At 46.5% G+C, this 11492-nt stretch overlaps 1 protein-coding gene across 1 annotated transcript in view; it reads right to left on the reverse strand.

The window, feature by feature from the left end:
• The window catches only part of LOC139056272 (uncharacterized), a 30386-nt gene extending 22024 nt beyond the window's left edge, over window positions 1-8362 (reverse strand). Inside the window, exons 1-3 of the mRNA XM_070534358.1 lie at window positions 8277-8362; window positions 8156-8203; window positions 4723-4779 (exon numbers count right to left, since the gene is read on the reverse strand). Coding sequence (XP_070390459.1) covers window positions 4723-4759 — 37 coding nt within the window. The 5' untranslated portion in view covers window positions 4760-4779; window positions 8156-8203; window positions 8277-8362. The remainder of the gene's footprint in view (window positions 1-4722; window positions 4780-8155; window positions 8204-8276) is intronic.
• Between the last annotated feature and the right edge of the window lie 3130 nt (window positions 8363-11492).

The following is an 11492-nucleotide window of genomic DNA, read 5'->3' on the forward strand; positions in this document are numbered from 1 at the left end:
GCGACGAGTTCGCGTCCTCGCCGGACCTACAATAAATGTTTCTTCACTCACTCACTGATGTCCTGCGCGAGGAGCGACCGAGGAAGCAGTAGTGGGTACCAAGGGTCGCAGGTGAGCGCAGCAGCTAATCCCAGTTGAAGTCAGTGACAGAGCGAGATAGATAGATAGATAGATAGATAGATAGATAGATAGATAGATAGATAGATAGATAGATAGATAGATAGATAGATAGATAGATAGATAGATAGATAGATAGATAGATAGATAGATAGATAGATAGATAGATAGATAGATAGATAGATAGATAGATAGATAGATAGATAGATAGATAGATAGATAGATAGATAGATAGATAGATAGATAGATAGATAGATAGATAGATAGATAGATAGATAGATAGATAGATAGATAGATAGATAGATAGATAGATAGATAGATAGATAGATAGATAGATAGATAGATAGATAGATACCACGCGCCGGCTTCCTAGAGAGTCGCGGAGATGCCCTCTCCCCTCACGGAACACCTGGCGCGCTGTCGCAAATGCTGGTGCGCCGTTGCGCTCGCTCGCCCACATCGACAGGCGCCCGTGACATGGCGTCACAACCAATGGGAATTTAGGTGCCGTTTCTCTACTACAGACGACAGATGACGGCGTTTTTGCTCAGCGGGCTACTTGATGCGTTCACATCAAGGCGTTTCTCCCGATAATGGTGACGACGACGATGACGTTAATGATAATGATAGCGTACACGGATTAGCTCGTAAATAATTTAAATATTTTACTTCGGTTGGCAGGTGCAGATGCATAGCCTGGATGTTATATCAGACTGACTGAACGTTAACTGACTGAACATTAACGCCACGTTCTCGTTCATTTTTTTCCTTTTCTGATGCGTCTTTCCTTTCGCATATTCATTTTCCCTCCTCGCAGTATCAATCGACTTACCTGTCTTCCCGCCGCACAGTTAGTGACCAATACCCCTTTGCGGTTACGAGCCGCAGTAAATTAACATTATCACCTTCATCATGATCGGTCTACTCGATGACAAGCACGAATATTCGAGAAGATACAAAGCCACGCCCTCCTTCGCATATGCCACGAGCAGGCGGTATCGCATTGTGGCGCGCCTCGGCGACCGCGTGCTTGCTCATCTTCAGCTGTCGGTTTCAAGGTCGAAACAATTCACGCTTTAATTGCTCGCACGTCCGTCGTGCTCTGCAAGCTTTCTCGCGCAAGTGCCAGCCAAAATAAATATGACGCAGCTGTCTGTCGAAGCAGCGGCGTCTGCACCGGCTCTGACATGCATGTACAGCGTCCTCAGTTGCTGCTCGGGCCAGCTGGGGAGGCACCGGAGGAGGAGGAGTTGGCATCGCTCTTCTCTCTTGGTTTCTCCTCTTCCTCCTCCGCCTTCTTGGCGTCGATCGCCGCCTGGCAGCGCTCGGTGTAACTGGCCATTGTGGCCACGAAGCCACACTGCGAATACAAACCACCGGGGCGCGTCTTGGGCGGGTCGTTTCAAAGCGCTGTGCAAGCAACTGGGCTTTGTGCGTAAACGAATGCCCTTTCCCGGTAAAAGATAAGTAAAGAAAAAGGTACAACCACGTGCAGGCTGTATCGAGGACGCGGTCGCAATGTGGTGCTCTAAACTTCACGCGACTGCATCTGAAGGTGCGTGGGCCCCGCAGTGTGCCGAAATAGAACTAACCAAATGCAAAAGCTGCATTTATTTACGCCTTTACGCAGGTTTGTTTGTAACATCGTCAGCAGTGGGTTCACTCCATAAAATGAATTGCGCATTATTTTTGTTCCGATAACTTCATCTTGAGTTTTTTTTGTATTTCCATGTGATGTTTCACTTTAGGTAACATAAATTTTGCAACTGTACCCGCGGTTCAGTGAAGGCTATGAAGTTTTTGCATTTGTGGAGTGCTAATGAGCGTATTTAATGATGAGCGTATTCAGCAAACATATACGCAGTTCTCGTCCAAAATTCAGCTGAAGCTTGTTTTTTTAACATTATGTATTATATTTAACGTGGATAACTTAGCGTGCGTATATAAATTTCAACATCCAAGCCAGTGAGACTGTGTGACACTCGGCAGGAGTGCTAAAGCTGTAGCACCGAATTTTCGCTTCACTCTGTGTTTATCGTCAATTTCACGGCGTCAGTTACTGTGGCACATCATAATCTGCAGGCTCAGTGTACTCGAAGTCATCTTTCTTGGACGTGTGATGCAACTAGCTAGACTCTCTGGATTAATGAAAGCATTTCGAATGCTCAGCAGCTCGGATTCCGTATACATCCCTCCTTAGTCATTGCACGCGTAGAGGTTGCGCTCCACATCATTTGTTACGCTCAGTTTTCAGACATGACGAATGCGAATACTAAAGGCCAGCATTGCCCCAACGGAAATGTTACTTTTAGATTTCTAGCAGTTATCTCAGATAATTGTATTCTTCTAATAAGCAACACCTTTCTAACATCAGTTTACAGTCTAGCGCCTCTCCAACGAACGCCTCTAGAACGAAATCCCCTAAATCACGAAAGAATAATTTTGTCCCAGTTCTATCGTGAGCTCTGCGGTTGGCGACCTCTATAACGAAGTCACCTGTATAACGAATGGTTTCGGAGGCCCCTGAGTATTTCGTTATAAAGGATTTCGACTGTATATGTATTCCGGATTGTGAAAATGCGCACTTCTATTATAAGTTACCTTGTGGCAGTGTGTTTCTAAATTACTAGTGCTTATGTTAATGAAACGTACACTGCTATAAACAGCACATTCCTTAAGGATGTAACTTCACTGTATATGCATACAAAATTCCGAAACTTCTCACTTCTTGTTTAGAATTTACTTACAAACTACGTCTTCCTGAACACTGAGCGAAAGGCATAAATTTAGCTCCCGTTCAGTCATGCGTGGCAGGAGAACAGTGCCTGGGTATACTTACGGTTCCATAGATATACGTGATAGTACTGTTACCTTTGTTTTCAGTAATTGCATAAGGTATAAGGTTATAGGGCACATGTTCTGACCATAAAGTTGCATGTTCTGACCATGTTCTGACCATAAAAAGCAACCTATTAATCTCGTAGTTAAAGTAATAGTGAATTGCATAACTTATGGAACCGGACTAGAAAAAGCAGACAGAGAAGAAAAGTGTAACATTTGAGGAATACTTCCAGCACAGGAACTCTTTGAGTGTGTGGTTGCAACACGCTATCATTATTCAACTGTTTTTAAAGTATTGGTAAAAAATGTGTTGCGTTACGAAAAACGGAAAGATGTTTCAAGCCACAAGTGTTAACTATGGAAAGAAAACGAGGAATTATTATGTCCCCGATTTTTCTAAGGAATTTGATGAAACACTGCATCATATAGATTGAAAATGTAAAAGGATGAAATAAGTAAGGAAGTGGTAATGAACTTTTCATTGTGACATGCGATTTTTGCTTGTATTCTTACGTGACTGGAGATGGATCAGGATGGAAAAACTTTATTATGGTCCATTAGGTGACGCTAGTTTCCGAGCCCGAAGCGGGCCGCTCCCGCGTTGGGACCGAAAGGCTGGCCGAAAGACTTTCGGCCAAGTCTTTCTACGCTAATAAATAAGTACTACGCTCTCCAGTCAAGCGTGCCTGGAGAGCGCAATATATTTTTTAGTGTGTTGGAATATATTTTTTGAAGTTGTATAATTTTGAATGTTAATTCTCTAATGCTTGATATCTCTATTGAAAGATGTGCGACCTGCTGCCTTGTCGTCCAACAAGTACGATGTGTTTAGATTCACCAGCAAACATTGTCTGTCAAGATGTCGCGCGGTCCTTCCTGTGTCAGGTGGCGCAATTCCTGTCCTTGAGCTGGATTTTTGGAAGACGCGAACTTTACACGAATGGAAACACATATTCAACTAAGGAAACAAAATTCAATAATTAGGTTCTTAATTAACTACAGCTTACGGCCCATATTGCAAGCTACGAATGGTAGCCGATCTATTAATTGCAAGATGTATCAATTTAATATGAATTTACAGGATGACACCCTTTTCGAGGTATACCATTTCCCAAAGAGTGGAAGGAAATTGATGGTGCGTTCCAGCTACTTTCAGTTACTCTTGTGCTTGAATGCATAAAAGGGCGTTCTGGCAAAAAAAAAATTAAGTGTAAAAGCAGTGCATTTTTATCGGCGAGTTTGATGGCACATATCACCAAACTGGTGTCATTCTGGAAATTCATTCCAAGTGGGACACGGCTTTCAAACTCGGCGGCTATACGATTCGTTAATTGCAACATATGCCGCGAAGTTGTTAATCAGGAAGTTAATTAGTGCATTTGCTGAATACGCTGAATACGCGTTTGATTTTTTTTCGTACAAGTATAATGTCCGCCTCTCTCCGATTAATCTATAGCTCGAGAACTGGAATGATATTATTGAACTTAACATGATCATCGCGTATTCGGTAACGCGGAACGTCCTCCACGCTTGAGTGAATTGCATTCATAGCATTCAGTGAATGGATATCTATTTTTAAAGGTCCATGCCTGCGCATACGCTCGAATTACCGCTACACGCGAGCGCCTGTAGGCGCGGTGAATTTCTGTTACCGTCTGTGCTTCGAGAAGCGAACGTATCGGTGGAGTCGAATGTGAGCGACTTTCTTTTTTCAGCACGAAAAAAAAAAAGTAACAGAGAGAACAGCAGAAACAAAGGACTCACCTCTATCGCAAACATGAGCACAGCTGGAATCACCCATAGGCCGCCGCCCAACAGAGACTGTTGACATGCAACAATACTAAATCAGCCTACGAAAAGCATTGGGACAGCTATATCGTCAACACGTATAGGCGCAGTGCTAATTTTTTAATGAAGCGAGAATGAAATTGTTACACCCAAGACTGAAGCATGTTCTGAGGAGATTTATCGCTGGGGCAATTGGTTGGCCATCGTTGCCTTAAAGGCACCGCCGCACTGTCGGACACTTGCACCAACATCCTCAGGGCTGGCGTTTGTATTTTTTTTTCTTTTCTCGTGCACGTGTTCACAAGCGTGTTTCAGGCAGCATGCATCGGCACTTGTCTGGCAACCCGCCACGGTAGCTCAAGTGGCTATGTCGCGTTGCACGTGCTGAGATTGAATTGAATTGAATTTTTCTTCTCCTTGAACAAATACACAAGGAAGATTGAGGTGGCCAATCCCATACTTGTGTGCCTCATATTCTGATTGTGGTTTCGGCGCGAAATACCACAGTTTATTTTCTAGTTTTATTTTGTCTGGCCGTAATTTACTTGAATCGGAGTTCAGTGCCAATCGCGAGGACCAATGGGGCATTCATTTTGTTGAGGTACTTTTTATGCGTTGCATATTGCAATCACTCAGTTCAGCCCTTGGGCGCGGCCGGGCAGCCACCATTGAGGGTATGAGCCATTGTTCATTGCTGCGCGTCTCATATGTGGGTCTATTCTGTTTTAAGTTTGCTATGTTTGTTATTAAGTTGCTTCTATTTTTATGCGTTGCATATTGCAATCACTCAGTTCAGCCCTTGGGCGCGGCCGGGCAGCCACCATTGACCTTTAGCGCAACCACGTGACGTGACGTCACGACAGCCGGAGGAACAGCTGGGCCCCAACTCGCGCAATATGCAACGCATTCTTGGCTTAACCAAGCTAAGCCTGGCCATTTTTTTTTTTTCACACCATTTCACTATGGTGATTTCACGGCGGGCAAGCGGACATGTCACGTGCTATTTTTAGTGAGGGATTTGCAGAACATCTGCCATTGTGAATCATCAATGATCATCATCACGTAATTTATGGGCGTTTGTTGCTTTACCGATGCTGAAAAAGCCGCTTTAAATTCACCGGTAAGTTTGAAGCTTGGCGGTCTAGGAAACCGTCAAAATTGGAAGCCGCTCTTGCGCAACAAAAGTTGCCCGAGAAAGAGAGAGAAACAAGAATGTACTGGTGCCGCCGCAAATATTCTACAGTTTCCAAAACCTCATACTTGCTTTCTTCTCTGCGTAACCGCGCGTATCGAAGCGACCAATGTATATAGTTCTAAGGAAGAGTACAATTATCGGCCAGTTGTTTGTCTTGTCTGTGCTTGCCCCGTCTATTGCGCTTCAGCACATTAAATATATATATATCGTTCTAAAATCGCTAGCTTCACAACAGAGTCACAAAATCAAACCCAATACGATACATAGAAACGCGCCGGTGTGATGACCCGTACACGGTCAGGCTGGACGCTTTCGACGAACACAGCGCCACCTTCATAAGATGGAGCGGGTGTTCTCTCCGCGTGATTGGATCTTGGAAGGCGGTGCATGTCGTTTCCGCCTTAACTCGGCTGTTCATTGGCTGCACTTGGGAATGTACGTCACTGTTCATGCCATCACGCAAAATCGCAATGTCAAAGCTCACTGTGCTCCGTGTGGCGTAGTTAATGGACATTTGTCCTCTCTTGGTTATGGTCGCGCGAAGGTGTGTAGTCGCGGTACAGCGATGCTTAGACAGATGCGTACGAAAGCAACATGGGGCCATCAGCGCCATTTTATTCGCGTCGCCTCTACCTCACGCATCGAAGAAAATGGCGGAATGCCCAGAATAGCGCCCCGAACGTACTGCACCGAATAGCAGCGTTTGCATCTTGCACGGCAGGGTTCGTTTGTGCGCCCGCGCTCATACGCACCTGTCTGGCCGTGCTGCGTGGAGCGGACCGGCCATGTCCTGCACAGGCTTCACCGACACATAGCATGCCCGCTAAAGCCCCTTCTTTAACTACGCTTTATCTGGCTTTGTTAGCCCGAATTGCGAAGCAATCCGATTTTTCTGAATGCAGAAGTCAATAAGACTCCGCGCATGCGCATGATCGTAGTCAATCATGACGCTTATATATGCGGCAATTTCTTGAGCGTCGCAGCTCTGAAAAGTCGCAAAACCGTTTGAAGCGAGAAGGATGAAGTTTAGGAAATTCTATGTACTAACGCAGGCTCCCATATACACTTCTGTACCTGCCGGATCATCGGCGAATCAATGGAAAGCGGCCGTCGTTTAAGGTACGGCGATACTACGTAGAGTTGTCCCCAGTACACTTTTTACATTCTGTGCTCGCTGCTGGCAAAAAAAAAATCTGCATCAATAAAATAGCGACTGCATACTTCTGCTTTCCGAAACATTAACGAAGCAATAAAGATCGGCCGCTGTAGAAACTTCCGCCGCTCGAAACCATTCTTATGCGAAGGGTACAAACAAATTTTGCCGCCTTCTGGTGCTATACTCTTCGGCAACGCCGTAACATGGTCGCCTATCGCCTGGTGATGATCGCCGCTACCCTCAACATGCTTATTTTGTTATAGCGCAAGCTTGACACGGACAACAGAAGGCGCATCTGACACACACAGCGCTGTGTGCGTCAGATGCGCCTTGTGTTGTCCGTGTCAAGCTTGCGCTATAACAAAATAAGATATGCCTTACCAACAAGCCCCTATTGCTATCCTCATCGACCTCAATATGCTGTTTTTAACCCTACGTATGTGGTGTTCCCATAGATGCCGGCCGTTTTGTGGTCGTCCAACAAGCACAGCCGTGTATATATATATAGCAGGCTGTGGTACTAAGCGTCATTCCCATTGCTGGATGAATCGCTCTGCTTGCAGTTCTCTAGGACGGTAACGCCACGGAGTTTCGTCTGGTCAATTTCGTGGGAAGCGCTGTACCTCCCATCATAGGTCTCTGGGATCTGGTTGCGTTGCCTTATCCCGGAGGCCAAGTTTCCATGAACGCAGTCCTAGATTCGCGGTCAATTTTTTTCTTCTTTTTGGCGCGTTTTGATTGAAGGTTTGCGGCCCAAGTGAATCGACATTGGTCGCTCCGTGCTGTGGGACCATTTGGGAAGAGAAGGTAGCCGCTTGCAACATGCATACATTTCTCGCCAACTTGTGTAACCTTGACTTGTCCTATTCCGCTTCACATGTTTAGCGCAAGGCTTATCCAACTTTTCTCACCTACCACCGCGCTTCTACTGGGAATCCATCATACACACTTTTATCGTTTCATTTTTTTCCTTTAGACTTGGCTTTGTGTCCTGACAGTGCGACTGTGCCGTATTCCCCAGATGCTGCACCATGGCGAGACGGATTTTGATCGCTTACCTCTCCCGTATGCAGAACTTGGGCGGCCCTTTCGGAAACGGTCTTCTTCTGAAACGGGATTTCTCGGCGGTTAGACAGCAGAACAGCTCAGCGATGCGTAGCGTAGCCTTTAATGTCTCACCGATAGTGCGGCCTCGACTCGGCTGATGATAATGTAGATGACCGTGCCCACAAGGCGCACCGAAACGCCCGTGAGGCCTATGCGCATCCGTCGCACGTTGTCCTGCGCGCAAATATGGCCAGAGGTAACCTAGCATCGTTCCGCGGCTCATATTGAAGAGCAATGCTCCTGCGACAAGAATCTTGAAATAACAGGTGACGCTTCCGGAACTGAGCTGACAGAATGGCTGAGCATGCCGCTTCAAGCGGCCACGCAATCGACTAGGGGAAGGCACGTGTCCCTGCCAGGGAAAAAGGGCCATCTCGACGCCTTTAGCTTGAGTCGCACATGATTCAGACTACCCCACACACTCTGAACAGGAGCAATGGCAATCTGCCGTCAGTGTATGCGCTCTGCCTGCGTCATGTATTCAAGACTATTTAAGCGAGCTGCTCGAACACCTTTGTTTATTTTACCTGTGAACAAGGCTCCCGTCTGGGAGCCGAAACGTCTTCTTTTATTTTAAATCTTTATTTGGTCGGCGAAGTGCCCCGGGTTTTTGTTTACCTTTTAACCACGAATTCCGAACACGTAAGGTTAGTCCTGATCCCGGACAAGTAAGGTTGGTCGTTTTATCAGCTGCACAAACTGCTGTAAGCAATCGCGTACTAGCTAATTTAACAAGTACGTTGTTACGCATGCACAGGCAAACACAAATATATCTCACTCGATGACCGCAGACATTCGCAGTCATAACGCTGCTACCCGCCGTGGTTGCTCAGTGGCTATGGCGTTGGGCTGCTGAGCACGTGGTCGCGGGATAGAATCCCGGCCACGGCGGCTGCATATCGACGGGGGCGAAATGCGAAAACACCCGTATGCTTAGATTTAGGTGCATGTTAAAGAACCCCACGTGGTCGAAATTTCCGGAGTCCTCCACCGCGGCGTGCCGCATAATCAGAAAGTGGTTTTGGCACATACAACCCCACAATAAAAAAAAATTACGCTGGCGTGATGAGGAGCGGCAACAGCGGTGAGCGAACTCCCCTTCGTGGTGCCTCTCACTTCAACGCAAACGATGCGCACGAAAACACAGCGCACACAAAGCCATCAGTTATCTTCGGTTGGCTAGCATTCAAACCCACGACAGATTGCCTCTAAGACAGGACGTCACGGCCGGGCTCAGCCGCAGCAGCTGAAGTAGGAACGGATATGCGCACTAACCTGCCACCTTTCACCCCCACACCCGCGCTATCGCGCGCACATCTCCCCGCTTCTCGCCTTGCGCTCGTCAGAAGACAGCGCGCACCGTCCATGATTTCGTCACTTGGGAGCGCAAGAAGACATCGCTGCATCAAGCCAGCATCCTTCTCGGCTCAGCCCCGCAAGCTTTCGCTCGCACCTACAGCATGCGACGCGCGACCGTGATGGTATCGCGCTTGCACTTTATAAGGAACATCACGGCGACGGCGACGGCGATGGTGGAAATTCGCCAAGAGTGTCGTTGTAATTGCTATCGCAATAAAAAAAAAGAATAGTGCAGGGCAGACACCTAATGCTACTTGCAGCATTCCACGAGGTTAATGTCTACTAAACAAAAAATTGGAAAGTGGTTTACCCTATAGTTTAAGACGATAACAGAATTCCTTCCTGAGAGAGAGCTCGTGGTGAGAATGGCGCATGCGCACTGCGCGCGGCTATCTATCCGTCGCCACTCGGGTGAGGGGAGTAGCGTAAACGTCGGACTGCTCAATTTGTTTTTTTTTATCTGCGGCGTCTTCGGGATCGGTATCGACTGCGCTCTTTGTCAGGAATGTCTGTAAATGTTGCTTAAAGTGTCACGGGTACGCTGGTCATATTGAGGTCATCCCACGATATGATTTACTTTGTTTCTGTCTGCATGTTGTGAATGAACTGATTCAGGGGTATTACGTGCGAAAACCACGATTTTATTATAAGGCACGCCGTACTAGAGGACTCCGGATTTTTAATGCGCCCGCAATTATGCACGGGGCACGGGCGTTTTTGGCGTTTCGCACCCGTCTAAACGCAACCACCGCCACAGGGATTTGATCCTGCGACATCGAGCTTATCAGCGCGACACCATATCAGCTACGCCATCGTGGCGGGTCGGCATGTTGTTATTGTTGGTGGTGTCATCGTCGTCCTCGTTTGGTTTGACTGCGTTTTTGTTGTTGTTGTTCTTGCTGTTGCACCAGTTCATCGTGAATTCATGCTTCTCTATAGCGGTATACGCACCCTGGCTGCGGCGACCATCCACATGATGATGAACCCGATGTTAGCCGCCATCAGAAAAGAGCCGACGCCCCAGGAGATCCAGACAGACGGCCGTGCTGCGCGTGCCATGTTGGGCTGTTAATGCGAGCTGCCGTTCATATGCACATGCTAATAGGTAGCAATTATTTGTATTACTAGTAATTAGTATTCGTAGTAGTAGTAGTAGCAGTAGTAGTAGTAGTAGTAGTAGTAGTAGTAGTAGTAGATGTAAGCAGTAGAAGGGGTATTGGCGCTACGTATGCTTACTGCTTGCGTCGCACAGAATCGCCGAACTGTACATGAAGAGCATCTGCATCGACAGGGCCAGGACCATCACCACCTATGAGGCGCATGAGGAGCAAAACACTGCGTGACCTGCCATGGCATATCAATGAGCTGCGATCCACAAGTAAAGAAAAATAAAAAAAGGATCTTGACGTACAAATAAAGCAGAAAATAACTGATAAGCTACAGTGATGCTTTGATTGCCTTAACTCATGTGTAAGGTGAGCATCGGTTATGTCAAAGCCCTGGCACTAGCTCTCCATCTCCTTGTCCGACGAAGAGCATCGTCGTTGCAACGTATAGAGCGGAGATGAGCAAAACAAGTCTTGTGTGAGAAGCGCTGTCGCCCCAGTAGACGTTGACGCGTTCGATCGAAAATACCGCCCCGGCTCAGTTAAGGGTCAAATCATGTCAAATGATATCATTTTGATTCGTTAAGCTTCAGATAGTCAAACACATAGGTAAATTATACAGTAAAGATGGCCAAAATAGGGGATTGGAGCTTAGTATGCCGTAAACAGGAATTATGACAAACGGAAAATTAGAAAGTAATTCGACGAACAAACGCAAATGGCACAGGCAACTGGAATACAATATGATTCAGCAATATTATAACAAACAATACGAACGTATAAGATCAAGTACACATAAACAAATTGAAAATTCAGGAACAAA

This window comes from Dermacentor albipictus, chromosome 2 (genome assembly GCF_038994185.2).
Source record: "Dermacentor albipictus isolate Rhodes 1998 colony chromosome 2, USDA_Dalb.pri_finalv2, whole genome shotgun sequence".
Taxonomy (NCBI): Eukaryota; Metazoa; Arthropoda; class Arachnida; order Ixodida; family Ixodidae; genus Dermacentor; species Dermacentor albipictus.